The sequence below is a fragment of the Wolffia australiana genome, chromosome 6 (assembly GCF_029677425.1).
Source record: "Wolffia australiana isolate 7733 chromosome 6, ASM2967742v1".
Lineage (NCBI taxonomy): Eukaryota > Viridiplantae > Streptophyta > Magnoliopsida > Alismatales > Araceae > Wolffia > Wolffia australiana.
In genome coordinates, this window is record NC_135840.1 from 4,280,309 (window position 1) to 4,302,520 (window position 22,212).

Genomic DNA, 22,212 nt, shown 5'->3' on the forward strand with positions numbered 1-22,212 from the left:
CTGTAGTCCTTTTATACTCCACCTCTCTCTTTGGATAAATTCATTGATTCTTGTTTGACCTTTGGTGCTTAAACTAGATTATATTCTTCACAACTGCATCAAATGATACAATTTTTAGCTAGTATATATTTGTAACACGAAAAGCAAAAAATGTTATATCAGATAATATATTTAAAATCAAACTGAATCAAGCTCTAGAGGTCAGTCTTTCCAAGTTAGTCAATCGCATGATTCCTCCGCGTCCAAGTTCGAACCCATCTAACTCATTCAAAAATAAACCAAAAGATGTGATTCCAAGTTTGATATATTTTTATGAATGTTAACAACTACTTATAAATAAAATCCCAAAATCAACCCCAAACATATGTAAAAGTTGCCAAAGTTAGCACAAAGGTCGTGGGCATGGAAAATTCAGAGGCCAGCTTTCTTTTCTTTTAATCTTGAATCATTCTGCCCAAGAAAACATGAGTCCAATTTCTATGGAATGGGATTGTTGTTAACAACAAATATCCTCTCAAAGAAATGATGAAAAAGTGTTTGAAAATTGGTTTAGGGAGTGAGAGATATCTCTAGCTTTTGGACTGCAATTTACATAGAGCAAGGGAAGTGTGTTTTTTTCAAATTAGAACTCAAAACTTTATATATGGATTAATAAATATGAGAGGACATAACGGTAATTTAACAAGAGTCCAACAGTCATATCTATTGATTATGATTAAACAACGTGAAAGAGTAATCCTCTTAATTTTGAATTTGTACATTTACTATTTTGGCATAAGTTCAAACCACCTCTCAAGTGTTAAGAGTAAAAAACTTAGAGGTTATGCCAACAAAACTTTCTGTTATGTTTACTACATCATTTTAGTCAAGATATTACCATCCAATAGTAACCTCTTAAGCTCTCTCTGACTCGGTCTCTTTTTTTCTATCTCTCTCTTGTTATCTCTTGTTCATTCTTCCTGTACATCTCATTTTCTCCATCACTCTCACACACTCATTTTCTCTATGTGTCTCTCATTTCATTTAGTATACTTATGTTTATAGGAAATAATTCACAAGCTTCTATCAGGTCTGAACTGGATGATCATAATCAACTTGATGAGTTATTTGATCAAAACATTGGGCCAGATCATTGAATCTAATCAGACCTAATGGGTGGGTCTAGTCTAAATCAACTTTCCAACCTAAGTGTTCAAGGTTTGCATGCAATCAATCGAATGTTTAATCCATTCCAATATTCAATGGATCAGACAACGTTTCACATCCCCGCCTACTATATCTCATTCCCATTCATGCTATATCTCAGGTACATTATATCCCATTCATGCTATCCCATTCTCAAGGTCAAGTTGCTCCAATATAACCCTATTATGTAAATGTAATTGTCTTCTAAATTATGTTTTAATATTTCTTAGGTCAGGCAACCTCTTTGTTACTTGAATTTCCGGTATCCAAATAGCTTCTATCTCTAGTCTTTTGTGTATCTGCTTCTACTTATTGTTTAAAAACCCTTATATTAATTTCACACCAAGACCCTCAGCCTAATTGGTCCCTGCTCTACGATCCCATTGGTTAATGATGCATGTAAGTATGATGTTGTTAAGTTATGCAGCTCTTTTAGTTGGATCATTATTTTGAATTGCTCTTCTACTAATCACTTTTAGAAAAAATATAAAAATCGTTGTTGAAAACCAGAATTAGTAATTGGGTCATCAAATTTTGATCAGATGGACTGTTTAACTTTGACTCAAAATTTAAATAAAACTACTTTTTCTTCTTTTAAAAATTATTACAAACATCAATTACTAGAAAGATTGGATTATTGGAGTTCTTGTGTTATTAGCATCGGATTTACTTTTTTAACAATAGGGATTCTATCTGGTGCAGTATGGGCTAATGAAGCATGGGGATCTTATTGGAATTTGGACCCTAAAGAAACTTGGGCATTTATTACATGGACAATATACACGATTTATTCACACACTAGAACAACCAAAAATTGGCAAGGTATGAATTCCGCAATAGTCGCTTCCATAGGGTTTTTTATAATTTGGATATGCTATTTTGGGATTAATTTATGAGGAATCGTACTACATAGTTTTAGTTCATTCATATTAAGTTAGCTGTGAATTGAAATTTAATCAATTTTTTTTTCCACAACCAAATAACTTATTTTTGTGTCATTTTTTTTGAGAACCTTTTTTTACTCTAAAGGATCTCAAAAAAATGTGCAATGTAATAATGCTATTACAATCAATTCTAATTAACTTCTGAGATGAGAATGACTTTGCCTTTTTTTATTTTAGTCCTGAAAACTGTCGATAGTAATTAACATTTTTTTTATATACAATTTCTTGCACCTTATAAACAGATAAGAAAATTACTAAATCAGGTTATAGACCAATCACTATTACTGGTAGAAATACACAGACTGAAACAAAGAGTTCTCGTGGGCCAGAGTCTACAAAAATAGAGTTTGAAAGATTGAATAATTTGTATCCATAGAACATCTGCCGTAACATAGATAATAAATAAATAGGAGTTAATATGATTCCAATTGCCAGTACTGAACCAATAATTTGAGCAATACACCCTAGGTTGTTTTCTTCCAATGTTGAAACCGTAGTCCCAGAAGTAGTAGGATTTATTTTCATAATGATGATAAAGTGAAATATCTGATAGCAAGTTGATTGGTTAATTCAATAATAAATGAAAGTTAGCACTTTATTTAGTTGGTACTATCCAACTGAATCTAATTCAATCATTTTCTCATTCAATGAATGAATTTTCAAGTTTAACCACAATCTTTTTTCAACTTAAGTAGATGAAGATGACTAAGAAGCATGAAGAAGTGTATTTCTTTTATCTACCATTATAGTTAATTCCATACATATCATATCTTATTTTATGATTTATGTAATTATGTAATTCGAACCTGAACTCTATCTATTATTCATTTTTTCTATCTCATTGTTCATTATTTTTTTTATTTTTTCAGATGGATTTTTTGCCATTTGTGGGTTAGACTATACCTTTTTGATGGATGAGTTAGGTTAATTTTTACATCTAGGATTTACATATACAAGATATATCACTGTCAAGAGGGATTTTTTTGAGTATTTAGAGTATATTTAATATTGAAATAAGACAGTTAGATAACTATTTAGATAAGAAAGACATTTAAATAAAACCAAGAAAGTGATAAACTATAAATTTGCAAATCAAAGGTTGGGTTGCGCCATACAGATCAAAGAGTATACAATAATGATGTATTTGACGAATCAAATACATGGTATTATTAATTAATTGAGAATATTAATTGATAATTAAATTAAAATAAATTCTAAAATAATTTATTTTCTTTTCAAATGTTTCATTCACGCCTAATCCACGTCGAGTAGGCCTTGTCGTTGTGAGAATTCTTAATTCATGAGTTGTAGGGAGGGACTTATGTCACCACAAACAGAGACTAAAGCAAGTGCTGGATTCAAAGCAGGGGTTAAAAATTACAAATTGACTTATTATACTCCTGAGTATGAGACAAAAGATACTGATATCTTGGCAGCATTCCGAGTAACTCCTCAATCTGGAGTTCCACCTGAAGAAGCATGGGCTGCAGTAGTTGTGGAATATTCTACTGGTACATGGACAACAGTGTGGACTGATGGTCTTACCAGTGTTGACCGTTACAAAGGATGATGCTACCATATCAAACCTGTTGCTGGAGAAGAAAATCTATATATTGCTTATGTAGCTTACCCATTAGACCTTTTTAAAGAAGGTTCTGTTACTAACATGTTTACTTCCATTGTAGGTAACGTATTTGTGTTTAAAGCTTTACGAGCTCTACGTTTGGAAGATTTGAGATCCTGCTTATTACAAAACTTTCCAAGACGCACCTCACGGGATCCAAGTTGAAAGAGATAAATTGAACAAAGTATGGTCGTCCCCTATTAGGATGTACCATCAAACCAAAATTACGATTATCTGCGAAAAACTACTGTAGAACGATTTATGAATGTCTATATGTTGGACTTGATTTTACCAAGGATGATGAAAATGTAAACTCACAACCATTTATGCGTTGGAGAGACCGTTTCTTATTCTGTGCTGAAGCAATTTATAAAGCACAAGCTGAAACTGGTGAAATTAAAGGGCATTACCTAAATGCTACCGAAGGTACTTGGGAAAAAATGATCAAGAAGAGAGCTGTTTTTGCCAAAGAATTGGGTGTCCCAATTCTTATGCATGGGTACTTAAGTGGTGGATTCACCTCAAATACTAGTTTGGCACATTATTGCCGAGACAATGGTCTTCACATTCACCGTGATATGCATGCGGTTATTGATAGACAGAAAAGCCATGGCATGCATTTCCATGTACCAGCTAAAGCATTACTTATGTCTGGTGGTGACCACTTTCACTCTGGTACCCTAGTACCTTCAGGCGGTGACCACTTTTCTTAGCTATTTTTTTACCTTCAGGTCAGCATAGATTATTTAAAATACTGATATCATGTTATTGAAGTAAGTACTGTGCAATAAAGTATCAAATATATAATCAGATGGGATGTGTTATATCTTAATAAAGGGTGCCACTATTTTATCTGAATCAAAGCAAGAATTTTTATTCTATTACTACACGATCATAATGTTTATATTTATATTTTTTGATCTGAGAGGATTTTAAACCTTATATGTCAACTTATGTAACAAAAAACAACAGGGTTTATTCCTAGGTAATTTGGCTTTGTGTGAAGGACAAAACACCATTGAGGGCATAGGGATTTAAAATTATTTCTCCTTCTTCACGAACCATCATTCCAACATTGGAAAAAAATGCAATGTTTATGTTCAAGGCTTATTACATCTACATTTGTTTTAATGGAGTTTATTTTATTTTCTATTCATTTTTCAATGTTTTCCTCTGCAAAAAATCAACTCATTTTCTCCATTTTAAAAAATCAATTCATTTTTATCTTAATTCATTTTTCATATGAGTTAAATTTATATTTAATATTTTTATCTTACATCATTTTTTCGTAATTGAAAAGATGAAAATAATTTAAAATAGAATGAATATTAAATTTTCTCTATTGAAATTCATCAATAATATTTATGATCCTTAAAAAATTGGTAAAATAAACACCCATAGTATCTTAGTTTTATTCCTATAAGTTTCCAGAAAAAAATATTAGAAATTATATCTTTTCTTGAATATTATTTCTATATGAATTTTATCCCAATATTTCATTCTCTATAAACCATTCAAGTTTTTACTATGAAATAAATCAATATGTATGTAAAATGTTTACCTTCTAATTAGAAAGGAAACTTCAAGTTTTATTCAATAAAAATAACATAATGATGTAGGAAATGATTTTATTGTCTGAAAATTTCAGGTTGGAATCAAATATTTTATACAATTTATTTTGGACTAAAAAATTCAAAAGCTTTGCAAGTATAAACATGCCTGATACCAAATATTTTTACTTCATTCTAAAATGATATAACTGAGACAAGTTTCCAAATTTTTATATTGATATTAATTAAGTAGTGTCTGTTGACTAAGTGTTGAACAGTCCATTTAGGTCTTACGACTTCAAATCCTAATTTCAGTACTCATCAACACACTAAATTATGCGTTTAAACTCAATTAACTAATATTAAATAATTACTTAATACCTTGGAGATAAGTCTTAATATTTAAAAGTAAAAAACATAATCAATAAAAGAATAAAGAATACTAGGGCACATACTATTGGATAGGCTTGATTTTGCACTTGTCCTACCACGAGACTGTTTAATAAAGAATATGATTTAGGGAGTACAATAATAAGTAAATCGGGTGCTTATCTCATAGTATGAGATGACTAAATATTATTCTAGAGCGAAAAAAAAATTGGTTAAATTTTCACAATATATATGCTTGTAATGGCTTAAATAAACATTTACACATTAATGGTAGCACATATTTAGGATTTTTTGTGAATAAACATATTTTGATCGTTTTATTGATTATTATGAAATAATTATAATTATGGAGTATAGTTTTGATAAGTCCACTTGGTATCATAGATATCATGGTGGATCTCTATTTGGATAATGAGTTTGATGATGTGCATGACTTAGGCGAAGTGTTATTGAGAAACGAGTTTTTAGCCATCTCTCCCTCTCCTCAGTTTTGGGACAAGGCTCTAGTTGTGGCCGGCTGAAAGAAAAAAGGCTCTCCTCCAGTAACAAGGTGTTTGAGCCTTTTAGCAAGTTTTCTTCATGATTTATGTTTTTTCCTGCTTCATGCAAAGTGGCACGATTAGCAAGAACATGCAGTCCCCAGTAAGAGTCATTTGATCTAATCAATAGATAGTATCTCACACACAAAGTACTACAATATTATATTATAGTTTTCATATGTCATCTGAAATCTAGAAATATACATCTATTCTTAATATTTATAGTTACCAGTGTGTTCATTCGCGCCCCTGAAATTTTGATTAGATCAAATACACTAATTTATCTTGTTCTCCATCACCAAACTGCTGGGACTTTTGCCCATGATCGACTCAATCTAAACTCAGATAAAATGACTTTAGTTCTCAATTTTTAGAATTCTGAAAACTGAAAACATAGATAAACCCAAAACATGGCCACCACAGAAATTGAATATTTGATTTATTAGTTCCGTAAATGATCATCTTTTAGCCTTTTAAATGTTTAGCATCTAGACTTATCCACATAATCTTTTGAGTCCTGGATATTCTTATCAATCCCTCAATATTCACTACCATAAATCTTATTTCCTCTCCATATAGTCTCACTGGAAGAAGCTACAATGTAGGGGGAGCTAGAATGTAGGGGGGGCTACAACTAGCAGGAGCCATCCTAATCTTTTTTATCATTCTCAAAAAGGGAGATAAAAATATGAGTACTTTGGCGTGTTTTGAAATCCATCAAAAATGGGGAGATTGAAGATTAATCTTTAAGAGATGTTAGTAAAATGTTTTAATGTGTATCTTGATGAATGTTCAAAGTAATGCATGCCTCAATAAAGGTTGTGATCAAAGCACAATATGCCATCAGTCAACTAGTTGACTGATTGTAAGTGAAGATAAAATAACAGCCTTAGTTATATCAAAAGGCTACTTAGTTTGATCATATGGTGAGCGAGTCAAATCATGTCTTTAGGACTTTTATTTTCTATGACATAAAGCTAAACATACTTTCTAACACTTCAAATATTAGTCTGACTCTATTGGACTGGTTTTAGTAACTTATTTAATTTCCTAATTACTACATTCAAGTATTTAAGGCTGAATTTACTGATGATTTAATGAAAACTGTTTGGAACAAGATATTACTATCCACTGTTGCCATCTTGAATAAATTATGTGATAAACATACCTAAAAGTTTCAGATTATTCTAAAACTGAAATCCTTGGCATAACAGCTAGTTTTTTTTCTTAACACTTCAAAGGTATTTTGAACATGCGGAAAAATAGTAAATATAAAAATTCAAAATTAAAATGACTACTGTTTGATATTGTCTAATTGTAATCCATACATATGATTGTTCAAATTTTGACAAATTGTGATTATGCCGTTTCAGATCTCTAAGTCCAGACATGCAGTTTTGAGTCCTAATTTCAAACTACCTTCTCCTTGGCCTTTAAAAATCATATTCCAGAAGTTAGATAGATCTTTCAATCCCTAGAGCAATTTTCAAGAAGTTTTTTAGCATTCCTTGAAGACAACATTTGTTTCTAAACTCAGTCCAAGTCCATAGAACTTGGAATAAAAATATGAATAGTTTCTAACATCCATAAAAATCCAAGGAACTTGGAATCACATCTTTTGGTTGAGTTTGAAAGAGTAACAGGGGTTAGAAGTTGGACATGTAGGAATCAGGCAGTAAACTAAAAACATGGAAGGATTGATCTCCGGATATTTATCTGATTTTATTTTGAACAGTCAGTGTGAGATAGCAGTTGTGAAAAAATGAATTGCAAATTTTTTCCAGATAGAGTCGATGCATTTTGTGCAGGAATGAAAAATATATTTGAGTTTTAAGCACCAAAGGTCAAACACAAATCAAGGCATTTCATCCAAACAGGAACGTGGAGGAGAAGAGGACTTGAGGAAAGTGCGACCACAAATAGGGAGGTATTACTAAAATGAAGTCATATTTACATTTATATCTCCGAATTTATAAATTTTTGAGCTGAAAATATTCTTGTTGAATACATGAAATGAGATCTTGTCTTGAATACTACTAAAGGAGTTGTCATACTAAGTGTTGTTGAGGAGAAGATATTGTTCAAAAATATTTTTTTCTTTCTAGATATGTGTGGTCAGTCAGGTTAAGGCTTTGGGGCCATAAGAAGAAGGCTTTGGGGGCCAAGTTGAAGTAGGTCAAATGACATTGTTCCGTGGAAGACTTTGGGATTTGATGGAGAGCGCTAGCCCGAACTCGCCACCACGTCTACGAAGCCATTGTCATCATCTTCATCTACCCCTCTACCCGACCAGCATGCCCAAGTGTCCGCGAAGCCACTCGGGTTTAAATACTCTGGGTAAAGCACATTCGTAATCTTCGCCTTTTGATCATCATCGGTTCGTGCTTGTTCGATTCATTGTTTTACTGTGTTTGTTTTTGTCGTGTCCGTACCCGTCCAGTCGCCTGTCATTCCGTATTAGAGTTGATTTATGTTTATTTTGTGTTTTCTAAAATGTATTTTCTTTATTTTTAATTTGTTGTAAAATGGGGCCCCATATCATAAGTGCCCCATAAAGAATTCTATGTAATGGGCCCATCATGGCCCTATATAAGGCCATCATGGGAGCGTCAAGACTCAGATCTCGTTATTGTGGAAGTTATTATTCAGTTATCAGATCTCAATGTGAGAAGAAGAGAGGAAGGAGGGAGGAAGGAGGGAGAGAGAAGGCGAAAGCAAGCGTTGGAGAAGGCATTTGCTAGGGAGGGGGACGGAGATTGCCAACCATCCACCTTCCCCTTCGCCACAATTTCCTGCCACCACTAGAGAAGCCCGGGCCGTTAAATTACATGATCACCACGAATTGTTGCTGACCCCCCTTCTCACGGTGCATCACCACGATGTTGATCGTCCATCACGTGTATTTGGGTTGGAACCCCGCTATAGTCTCCCTCGCCCCTGATCGATGCCCCGAGGTCCTTGTTGGCACCTCCCACGTAGGAACAGTTTTTGTAGCCATCTATTGCCTCAACGGAGAGTTCCTGATGCTTGGCCCTAGGCGGTCGTGAACTTATCAAACTGCATACCTGGCCCCTTCCCCCATCATTGCATCAGGACGAATAGTGCCCTGCCAGTTGCTTGGTCAATCCGCAGCCCCGAGAATGCCACTCAGTGATGCCTGATGCCCGTCGCCTGATTGCAACTCTCCCATGCGACTCTGCACACCACCGACTGACTGCTGATCATAGCAGTCTAGGGTCACCATGGAGGAAAATTCAGCTACGGTTGATCCATTAGAGCCTATGCTGGATCAAGGTCGAGTTGCCCAAATCTCTGCCCTCCTCCGGGTTGGATATCGCCCACTCAGGAATTCTGGTCGTCGTGTGTGTAGGGCCATGCTGCACTCCTGTCCTCACCTCCGACACCCATATCCTTGCCATAGTGCCGCGTTCCCATGTGCAGTCAAGTTATATCATGCTACTCCGCGCCACTCCCCACTCTACGCTGCCCATAACTGCACCTATCGTCATTGACAAAGAATCTGCACGAGTCTGCGCCAACGAAGTACATCATTCTGCAGTCGCTCGTTACATTATTCCTTGCATTATATTTTTGAATTGGCTCCAGCGTGCTCGGGCTAGTTAGGTGAGAGAGAAAGTGAAAGAAATCTACGATAATTTTGAGTGTCTTACCAGTATAGGCCAATCCCATCCGTTACGTGCGAGTCCTATGTATTGACTCTTTTTGGTGCCATAGTCGCCTTCGTCCCCTCTAACGAGGCTCAACAGGCCACCGTCGTCATCACACGATGACCCCTTCAGAGCTCAAAGTTCGGCACTCTCCCCAGAGTGGGGGCCCGCAAGTTCGACACGTAGGACACACTCATTTTATTGTAGTTACATTTACCCATTTATGGTTATCTGTTCGTCGGATGACGACTCCGTAGACGTTCGACATCACTATCTAGGTACCGAGCCACCATTCTCAGTACCGACCAGACGACGTCCTTGACGACATACGACACCAGGGTTGAGGACAACAAAACTTCATCAACTTTTTCCTGTTTCAGTATCCTTTTTCAGCTCTATTTCCAAGTAATTTTCTTGGGGGCGTTCACACAAACAAGGTTAGGGGACACCATCACCTCGGAACGCATACATTCGAACAACATTAAGGATTAGCCTAAGCTGTCTAAAAAAAGTTGTGTCTCCCATTTCATCTACCTCATTTCTTACGTTGGAAAATCCTAGGTTTATTAAAAAAAATAAAAAAATAATATAGATTGAGAACCTAATTCACCCCCACCCTTAGGTTATTCCTTAGCCACTTAAACTAACCGGCTCAATAACATTTATTTTCAAACATTATGAGCTAACTATATCCACATATGGATTAATTAAACAAGATCATATTTAATACTATTGGTAGGTTGATTTGCCAGTCCATAGGGCACTTAGCTACACCTTAGTAGCCCAACATATAGAATTGAGTATGTCAGCTCTCTCATAGAACCTATATGATGGAGCAGGAGGTCCCACTCCATCAAGGACGACGCCAAAGCCCATGTCGTCGTTGGCGATAGCCGCTGGCTCAAGCCCCACTAGATCGGCATGCCAAGCGGAAGGCGAAGGCACTTCATCACTCGTAAGTTTTCGGGCCATATCTCCGTGCACTGCCCTCCCTTTTCCTCATCGAACAGCTGTTTTGTATGTGTTTTATTTTTTTGTTTCAAGAGGGGCCCCTATGCTAATGGTCCCCTCTTATGGACCATTCGATAGAGCCCATCACCATCCCTATATAAAGGACGGAGAGGGTGCCCTAAATTTCAAGTCTTATTGAATTTTTGGAAGAGAGTTCACGATCGTGTGAGAAAAGAAGAGGGACAATAAGAAGGAGAGGGAGGAAGAAGAAGAGGAAAAGGAAGGGGGGCATCGCCGCCGACCACCGCCAGCGCCCCACAGCGCTAGCTGCCACCGCCGCACTAGCTGCCACCGCCGCGCCAGCCGTCGCCATCGCCTGTGCCGTTGTCATAAACCGCGCCATTATCTCGGCCCGCGCTGCTGCCATGCCGCCGCCTGTGCCACTGCCTGCGCCCCCGCTGCGCCGCCGACGCTTCGTCGCTCGCGCCACCTTGCCACCAACATCGCTGTTGCACCACCGTCGCTGCACCCCATGCCTCACTCCCCTTCCTCCTCTGCTCCCTCGGCACGACTCCTGAGCCGCGAAAATGCTGCCAGTCGAACGATGACATGCCCATCTCCAGCACAGCTCCACCGACTTCGCCCACCGGTTCTTGCAACGACAAGTTCCACAACTCCAGGATGACGACACCACAAATGTACCTCGCTCCCCTCGCGCGCTAGTTAAATTATCTTTTGTCCTATATCTTTCGATTGCACTCCACCGCACTGGGGTTAGAATAGGTGAGTGGATAAACGGACATGAGAGAAACTACCGAGCATTTTCCCTAAGTACGGGTCGAGCCCGTCCGTTACGTGAAAGCACCCACGAACTCAGTCTGTTCAGCACCGTAGACATCGTCGTCGCTCTGACGAGGGTGAGGAAGTCACCGTTACCTTCATCGGTCAACCACCCCGGAACCTGGAGCTTGGCAAACCCCACGAGTCAGGGCCTACACGTAGATCCGCCAATGAATCTTTCCATCACGTAGTTGCATCTCCGTAGATCCATACCCGACAGACGACGTCTTCGACGATGTCCGCTATCACCCCGGTATTTGAGCATCGCCTCGATACCCGACCGGACATGTTCTGGCATCACACCGGTATCTGAGCATCATCTCGATACCGACTGGACGACGTCATCGACGTCGTTCGGCATCACTATATTTGAAATAGTTATCATGCATGTATAACCAATCACATGCACAAGACTTCTGAATGACTTCGGGTATGGTTAATAGTTAAATCTTGATCTTTCATTCTAGTAACAGTTGTTACATCAAGAAGATCATTGGAGAACCTCTTATGTCATCTCTAATGCTCTGGCCAAGGATTTAACTACATCTAAGCTAGTAAAGTTTGACATCTCATGACTAGAGACTTGTAGGACATAATCAAAACACAATTGTCCATCCACAAGGTACTTTTGGTGTCTCAGGGCAAAGGACTACATACACAGCTATGATATAAATCAAACTGATTGACATTAGGTTCAATACTATCTAGGGATTCATAAAAATCAATTCAATGAACTCTTTTCCCAGAGGACCAGCATCAATCCTTACTGTCTCCACACTAAGTGCTACAAGTTTGTCCACACTCATCATACAAGCAGGACTAGACAGTCCTATTTTATCTATATTTTGATGTTCTTCTCATGCATCCATCTAATCAGAATATTTAGAGCACATTTTTAAAGACTAATGATTACTTTATTATGAATTATCACAATTCACGAAATCATTTCATGGATTCATGGACTCCAATTATAAACATTAAGATGAATACTATATATTACTGAATATCAAACAAGTAGTGGAATGTGATATTGGCTTGTATATCACATATATGTCCAATACTAACCATTTTCCCTCTCTATTGCCTAAGCTCAGATTTCAAGGTTTTCATACTTCTGGTTAGACCCTTAGCTTACTCCCTACGTGGTATTTAGTAAATAAGGAAAATTTTAGATCGTATTTCTTAACTCAACAGTCATATAATCCATAACGGACCTATCCAAGATGATGTTTGGCAGCATAAAATTGATACAAATTATAAGCATGGTAACACTCTATGCCTAAAAATGTCCAAGACTATCCTTACTAAAAAATAGTAAGGATACCCTAGATAATGATTAATGATCACAGTATCCTACATACACATTAGAAACTTGATCTATAGTGTTCTATATTGAATAAATACTGGAAAAATGAAAACGAATAACTGAAATAAAAATTCAAAGAGCATTAATGATATCTACATATCCTAAATAGATCATACATGGGTTGGCAATGCACTTTATATATCTGGAATAAGGAAATAATTTACCATAGTCTTATTAAATGGAATCATACTAAATTTAGAAATAATATCTTGGGAAAACTCTAATGAGAGGGTTATTATGAGCAGAAGATAATCTTTATAAGTAAATGTTTATTTATTAATCAATATATTTAACCAAGTTGTTTGATAACACAAACTAATTGGTGGCATTAATTCACATAGACATAATCCATGGCATAGATCAAATTGATATACCACATATGGCTCACCTTATCTTCAAATATCATTGAGTCTCTAAGAATAACAACGATAGGAATTAAAATAATTTTCATATTTATTTTTTATAAAAGTATATTCATATGAATGTTTTGGTTTCAAAACATGGACTATAAGAGAAAAGAAAAGAAATATCAAGAAAGGACAAATTTTGGACTAGACATGGATCCATTTTTAAAAAAGGGGATAGATGAACATATTTATAGGAAGAAATAAAAAACCTCTTGAGGGTAAGTTGTAATTCAGCCGCAGAATTGCGTCATCATTTGAGTTTGAAAGTGAACAATAAAATGGATGTTTCATTTTTCTTCATAGCTTTAAATTCAGTTGAAAGGAGTGCATCATGAATGAGTAATCTTTCAAAAACAGTATGGAGGACTGCAAAGAACTACTAAAATTCATATAAAGAAATAATTTTAAAAAATCAATCTATTTGAAAATATGACACCATAGAACACCAAGAACATGGAATAATATAATCCACATACTGGAACTTTTAAAATGAACCCCTTAATTAGATAGTGCAATAAAGTTTTTAAATAATCAAAATAAGGATCTAAACATGATTTACTAGAGCCATAAATATTTTTTAAAAAATATTTCCTTAAAAATTATAATTAATTTAATTATTGATAAACTATATAATTGATGAAGAGAGGGATTATTCTTGAGACTTAACTAAAGTGCATTCTCAGTTATCTTAGGAAGTAAAAATTCAAATATAAGAACTGTATTTTCATTATTATAGTTTCAAATAAAATTCTATGAACATGTGACACATAGAACCTTTGATATTGATGATATCTCATCAAGCATTACTAAAACATTGTATTATATAGTATGGAAACCTATGAATTGATTTATTGAGTGTTTTTGTATCACCAAACTTCTGAATTTATTTTTTCCAGTATTAAATAAAGCTTGTTATTACACCTTTGAAAATTTGCTAAGATATTCAGTTTATCAGAAATCTTGATATGGAATAACCAATACTAAAGTGGTTGGATTAATAATTTTGATATGTCTAAATTTTGTGAGGTACTTGAGCTTAAGTAATATCAACTACTTAATGATAATATTATAAATTAGTTCATGCCAAAATTAGATACTTTTTATAAAGTAAGTGAATGATGGAATGAGTGGACACCAATTCTAAATTTCTAAATAATATACAAATGATGATATTGGATCATATGATAAGTAAACGCTGAAAATACATTTTTCTAAAACATATTGTTTGACTGAATATTGAGAATAAATAATAGGATTAATAAGTTTATGTTTAGAAGTACATGCCTTAACTCATGACTTTTGGAGAATATAAAAAAATAATCAATACTGAAAAATATATTTCCTCTTTCAAAAAAATCATATCAATGATCATGAACAGATAAGAATATGCATTCCTAATCATTGCTTAAAGTGCCAATTTATTTATATGTACAAAAGATAATATTCAATAAAAATTTATCTTTAGGTTTTAGGTCACAGATTCATTGATTCTGAAATAACTTGCCTATAGATGAAGGACATGAAAGTTGAAGGCAATTCATCATTTTGATACATCAAAATGGATACGATTGAGAGATATTTCCTTGGTGCAGGTTTTTACCTAGAGGCTATATTGATCGAGCATTAATTACTGAGGCACTTATAGTTTTAATATAGAAAAATACTCAGGAGTTAATAGTCATTAAAGTATGTCTAAACAGAGATTTGAAACACTAAGGACATCTCATTGAGGGAAAATGCACTCGTATAAATGAATAAGTTACATGGTAGAATAGCTTAAAATCTACTGAGGTGTTCATTTTATTGAGTGCTCGTATTGGGCATCTACAATATAAAATCGAATCTCACAAATTTGGGGAACATAAGAAAACCTTCAAATAAAATGATGCCATTAATGCCATAAAACCACATAACATCATACAGTTTTCTTCAAATACATAAGAGAGATGAAATCATGACACTTTTGCACTAACCAAGTTAGTCATCATAATAATTATATAAATATGCAAGTAGAAGCTTTCATCTTTTGAAAAAAATCCAAGTTTTTAAAGTGTGTTTTGGCTTCAATTTAATACAATCAAGAAGCAAACTTCACAAATGATGATAAAATGTTGAGCTTTCTCATTCATTTTTTAACTTAGTGATATCAACATGCTTCTTTTCAAGTCTCTTTGCATGTTTGTCTCACATTTCTTCTTTCCGTTCTCACTTATTGCATGTTTGAGATTTCTTTTTCATTTTTGTAACTTTGTGATGTCAGCATCCTCTTTTCATTTTTCTCTTTTATTTCTTGTTTCTCTTCTCACTTGTTTCATCCATCAAAATACATTGAAGCACATGTCTTATCGAAATACCTCTTTTATGCCAATTCAGAGGCATTCCCTCCATCATACCTTGATAATTTATAACCTTTTATCAGACTCAAGAAGTATTCCTACAACCTCAAAGTGCTTCTTCGCCTACTTGACCCCTATATCACATCAAGCAGTAAACATATAAATGACACACCACATTAACCAAGCATGCCCTTCACATATTTGGGAAATAAACTCCTCCAAGAATCAAAGAACTTGCTACCCTGCACCCTCTCTACTTCACACCAGTTGAGTTGTTCTTCACAACCAGAGAATACACTTATAAACTCCAAAACATGGTGAACAAAAAACTTTATAAAATACTTTGCCCTTCACAAAGAGTAAATTTGGCGCAGGCCCACCTTATCTCAAAACGTCCATGGCTGTGCACCCATCACATCTCCTTCAACGAAGGCCTCCACCCATCGTTTCTTCTCCCCCATTGAAGCTTCAATGCACCATCCCACCTAGCCTCAACTACTGAACCTCGCCATGGCCTCCACCTCTTCTCCCATCTCTTCTCTTCTCCCCTCCGCCAAGGCCCGCCGCCTCAAATCCCCCCTCCCACACCTCCCCATCTCCTTCTCTCCACGACCCGCTTCCCAAATCCTCCGAAATACTCGAACTTTCGTCTCTTCGCCCACGAACAACCCCACCACCGCCTCTTCTGCTTCAAAATCCGGCGGCCCGAGAGAAGAAACGGTGTTCTTCGACGGGGGAGCTCACTACGGCGATCTGGTAGCGAATCTCCTTCTGGGTTTCACTCTTCTGTGGATGCCCCTCACAATCGCGGCTGTCTCCAGGGCCTTCTTCCTCCGTTATCGCTTCACTGATCTCCGAGTGACTGTAATCTCTGGTTTCACCGGCCAAGACCGCAGCGATTTCTCTTACAAGTCTATCAAGGACGTGCAGGTTGTGCCCAGGTTCATTGGCGAGTGGGGGGACATTGTTATCACGCTCAAGGATGGCACTGTAGTTGATCTCAGAAGCGTTCCCAAGTTCAGGGAGATCGCCAATTACTGTACTCAAATGGCCGCTGAAGACGCCAAGATCTCTGCTGAAGACTCTAAGCCGAAGGGCTTCTGAGAAGCATTGGCTGATGATAATAAGAAAATTTAATTTTGTTTCTGTTGTTTCATACAGATTGCGACAAGTGTGAGAAGAAATTTATACTTTTCCCGGAATTCATCATCTGGGTGCATATCATTTATGTTTCTGGTCGGTTATTTTGAAGTCTGGGTGGCTTGGGGCCTGCAATTCCTGTAGATTTTTGAAGATTTGGAGGTTTTATGTTCAAGGGTTGGCTTGTTATTGAGCCAGTAAGTGGAATAACGAAAGCTGTTGAAGCCCAGATAAATGGTCCTTAATTATTTATTTACAGATCTTCTGAATGTTTTTTCAGTTTGAGTCGTGGTTGAAAATTTTCTGTCTGATTCAAATTGGAAGCCTAGAGGAAGGGAAATGATCGCTTTAAATTGTGTTTTTGAATCTCTGATAAATAACTGCAGCAGCCTTCAGGAGAAGGGAAATCTGTGGGAACATTGAAAAAACTGGGAGGTATTGGCAGGGCTACTCATGGTCATGTGCATGCTTATCAACAATTACATTCATGCTAACTTGCCATTGCATCACATCTATGGCCAATTGACTATTTTAGGATGGGATTTTCTAGCCTCATCAACAGGGCCCTGTCTCTTCAGCTCAAAAACTAATTGGAGCTTTTCGGTATCTCTACCAAATCAATAACCCATCGTCCAGCCCCCTTCAGAAAATTTTGGTTAAGTTAGATTATCAGAGACCATCAGGTCTGTATTTTTTGTAATTGAACTTCCCTGGCATCATGCAGGTATATCCCTGGATCAAGGCTCTCTGTTTTATCTTTCAGAAAGGGATGACATCTACAATAAATGGTTTTATACTTATTCAACCTAAGAAAAGCAAGTATGTTGAATAGTGGTTTATCGGTTTCCAAAGTATGACAATGAGTTTTTTGGTGGAAAGAACAATTTTCAGTTGTTCTGTTCATCCTGAGCCAGGATTACTCTCCATGAGATTCATAGTTGCATGAAAATAGTGGCATCCTTGCATTCGTGGATTTTTTTTCCATTTATCGGTTAATATCTAATTATTGGCCGTCCAAATCCAGTAACTGTCCCAACTTTGATTTGTGCTTGTGGAAAGAAGACTTAATTTTATTTTATTTCATTCAACTGAATAATATAGATCTTCATCTTTAGAGAGATATCAATTATGCAATGGGGGTAAATTTTTTTGACTAAGCTGAGCGGGGACACTAGAAAATAAAGAAATAACAACTAATAACATTATTTCTGCCTTGAATGCCAGGCTTAATGTAATAGGTAATGGCTTAGAGAAAAGTATTCATACCCAGTGCGTAATATTACCACCTTGACACAAATAAGGTAGTGATGACATTTGTGATATTATCTTTTATAAAAAACTTCTTATGGTACAGTACAGTGACTAGATTTTTAACAAAGATGTGAAACATGTGTACTTACCTAGAGTCAGGCAACGGGTAGGGTATCCAAAGGAAATGGTAAATATGTATTTATGCATCATCATATTTTTAGCTTTGTTGTAATTGGAAGTGTATTCGAGTGGTAAAGATTAGTTGGTTGAATTAAAAAGAGTAGCCTCACTGTAAATATCAGTGATAATGCAGTTTCATATTAGTATTTCAGGTTTCATAAATATAGCATATGCAAGATCATATGATATATGAAAGTTTATAATAAAATACAAGAATTATGAAACTATTGATCCACGATTCAAACCACTAGTTCACCAAGTGCCATGCATAATAGTTTTATATTCATAATACTATAGAATACTGCTTGTACTAAGACATTTCTCTACAATGATTCAATAATTTTTGCGCAACAAATAGAAATTCATTAGTTTCCAAAATAATGTGGCTGAAAATTTTTCAACTATTATTTGGACAAATGAGTAAAGAGGTGGAGATCTGTATAACGAAGATATAGATACAGAGAAAATAAAACTCAAGAGGATTAGAAATATTTTCAAATGTCACAACTGACATGGATACATATAAATTGGTATAAAAATGGCTACAACTTGGTCTTGGGTTGTGAACCAGCCTCTTTTAGACAATGATAACGTCAAATTAGATCAGTAAAACAATGGTTTTATAGTTAATTTTGCGTCATATTTTTAGATTTGCACTAGCATTATTCACCATTTAAGGATAAAATGATAAATTTGTGATTTATTTTCCTAAGCTCTATTTTTATATATATTATGGATTTTCGAGACTAACCCCACTTGACTCTTTAGAGTCAAGTGGATTTCTCACATTTTCTTGGATTTTTATTTGATAGACAGGACTTAGATAAATATAATGGTGAATTTGAGATACAAATGGGAGAAAATTAGAAATCAAATGGATGATGAGAGGAGGCCCAATACACAACAAACCCATTCTAGAAGTCCATTCAAACCTCCTTAGATATTGGGTCAACTAAAGGCAAGAATTGGGTAACTAACCCACAATTTGAATTTGAATGGTCTGTTTTCAAATCTGAGGGGGCACGTGGGTCCAGGCTGGAAATCAAAAAAATCCTAGCCCTCCAATCCCTTGAAATTAAATCCAATGGATGGAAGAGTTAGGCCACTTCCATTTATTATCTTCTCCCCTCTCTGTGTATCTTATCTTCGATTTCTGCTCCCAACTTGTTGTTGGAGGCATAGTGCATCAGATGTCTTTTATCAATTCTTGTTCTACAAGAGTGTCGGAGAGAGAGTTCAAGGGTGATCAGGATTCTTGGAGAAAGAGCACCACTTGGCCCTTGGGGGATGTCATAACATGGTTTGTGTGATCTCCTGAAGGTTTTATTTGAAATCCAACAATAGCCTAGACTTCAAGATTTCCAACGCACCAAACGGCACTCAAAAATTCCTCCTATAGTAAATGTTACAATGATTTCATCCACTACTCATTTCTGCAGCAATTTCACTACGGGAAATGCGGCATAAGGTTCTATTTATCTATAAAGTTTTTCTTGCCCTATAATAAATTCATAATAAATTATTAGAAGTTATAAAAAAATACTTATTTTATTTATTTAAAATAGTTTCGACTAGTTTTCTGTCATTTAGTTGATTTTCTCTTTAGAAAATAGTTAAAAATCTAATAATGTAATCACCAAAGAAAGTTATTTAAAAATATATTTGAATTACAATTTAATCTCTCATTACCTGCTCCTTGAGGATTCGAACCTTACTTACCCTATTCTAAGTGAGGAAAATTTTATAAATATTGTTGCATAAATCAGAGCCTTAAACGACTTATCTAACCAAAATTCTGGTTTATCAGACAGTTATGGATTGAATATGGAAGAATTTCCTGGACCATATTTAAAATATGAAGTTGGTAAAATACATGCATGAATGACTAAGGTTGCATGGAATAAGATGCAGCTAATGTAGTGTGAATCCATAAAATATCTTGATGATTTTTTGCAGAGGACAGTGGTGCTGCCTTATTGTGCAATAAAATAAATAATTCTTAATTAAAATGGAGTGTTTTTAATTTAATTTTATGATATTTTACTGGAAATGAAATGAGTAGAATAAAAAAAGAATGTGATGGGCATATGAGAGATTAGTGGAATGAACTTCCTTGAGTATGATGTATTTCTATGGAAGAAAATATTTCAAGAAAAAGTATGAAATATGAAAAAGGATAACTATAGATTACATAAAAATGAATTTCTAAAATAAAATTTACAGTCATTATCAATTGCAAGAACTCATGTAATTCCTTAAAAAATTCATCTCAAGCCAAACAAATGTTCCACCTAAGTCAGTGATCATCGTCTTCTACTCAATTGACATTGCTAGAGATCTAGGAGGATATATTACATTCTAGTCATGACACTAGGGAAAAGGAATCAAGGATAAGAGACAAGTAAGGTGTTGACTTATGGTGCCTTGATTGAATGATGCAATATAAGATGTGATCGATTACGAATCTATCTCTCAAATATAATACATCACATGCACTTTGTGGGGAATTTGTTCCTCCCTTGACTTTATCCCTTTGAGATTGTTTTGAAGTCGTGCCTTAGAAGAAACCGATTAGTGTTGTAACTCTCTCATGGAACCTTTACCATCATCAGTTACCATATATATAATCCTTCATCTGTGCAAGACTCCAAAATAAATTAGACCATGGTTAATAGTCAAAACCTAATCAATCATTCAATTGGTATTTTTGGATTAAGGGGATCATTGTAGAACACCTTCTCCAATATTGTCACTACCCTGCCTTGAGATTTAGCGGCATCATCTTCCTTCAGTCAATCTCCTCTTATACCGACGCAGATGATCCCATCTTGACCATTCAGTCATCTTTGTGTGCTTCTTACTATATCTGAGCTAAGACTTGTTTGAATCACATTGTTAGAAACTCCTAAGCCAGAGTCAAAACTAGAGAATGACAAACGCCATCCGTTACATCATTCATCATGGTGACGGATCCATGATGGATGACATGATGGATGACGTTTGTTTGTCCCCTGATGGTGATGGTGATGGTGACAGTGAGGGGAAACCCAAGATGGGTGATGTGGTGGGCTACCCCTGATGGGTGATGTGACGGGATGGATGTCACGGATGACGTTTGTGACGAAAATTTTAAAGCATGAAAAAATTGGAAAAAGGAGATAATAATTTTTTTTCTGCGTAGAATGAAAGTATAAATAATGTGGAAATTTTTTTAAAAATAAATTATTATAATATTTAAAAATAAATTATATCTTAATATTTGTATTCCATAATTCAAAAGAAATACTATTGGTCATATTAAATATAATATGATGCCAATATATATAGAAAGTATTAATGTATAAGAGCCTATGAGATATTTAAATTTTAAATTATGGAAAAGGAGAGATGTGATGGTTGAAATTAATACTTTAAAAATTATTAAAATATTAATGAATACATCATCAAGGTATTTATGCATGCATGTCAATATAACTCTATCATACTTCTCACTATTTTGACGTGAATATTCATGTACATAATAGTATGTATGTCATTAGCCTCTAAAACTTTCATGATTGGATGTAAAAGGACTTTAACACCTTCATTACACTTTCTCTCTCTACAATTGTTTTCTTAATCATTTCCCCCTCTTCAACCATAAAACTATCCAAATTTAATTTTGTTCATCTAATGATAAACATTCTGATATACTAGCTTTGTTTATTTAATGGAGATTCATCTATTTTAATGGATCTCATCACATTTATATTTTATATTATGGAAGAAGTAAAATTAAAGGGAAAATAGCTTTATTTATTTAATGGAGTTTCATATATTCAATGGAGCTTCATCGATTTAA

At 35.3% G+C, this 22,212-nt stretch overlaps 1 protein-coding gene across 1 annotated transcript; it reads left to right on the top strand.

The window, feature by feature from the left end:
- The first annotated feature begins 16,179 nt into the window (after positions 1 to 16,179).
- On the top strand, positions 16,180 to 17,051 carry LOC144704530 (NAD(P)-linked oxidoreductase superfamily protein). Its single transcript, XM_078576976.1, has one exon. It carries the CDS (start codon positions 16,311 to 16,313, stop codon positions 16,902 to 16,904), a length of 594 nt encoding a protein of 197 aa, XP_078433102.1. The 5' UTR covers positions 16,180 to 16,310; the 3' UTR covers positions 16,905 to 17,051.
- The last annotated feature ends 5,161 nt before the right edge of the window (positions 17,052 to 22,212 follow it).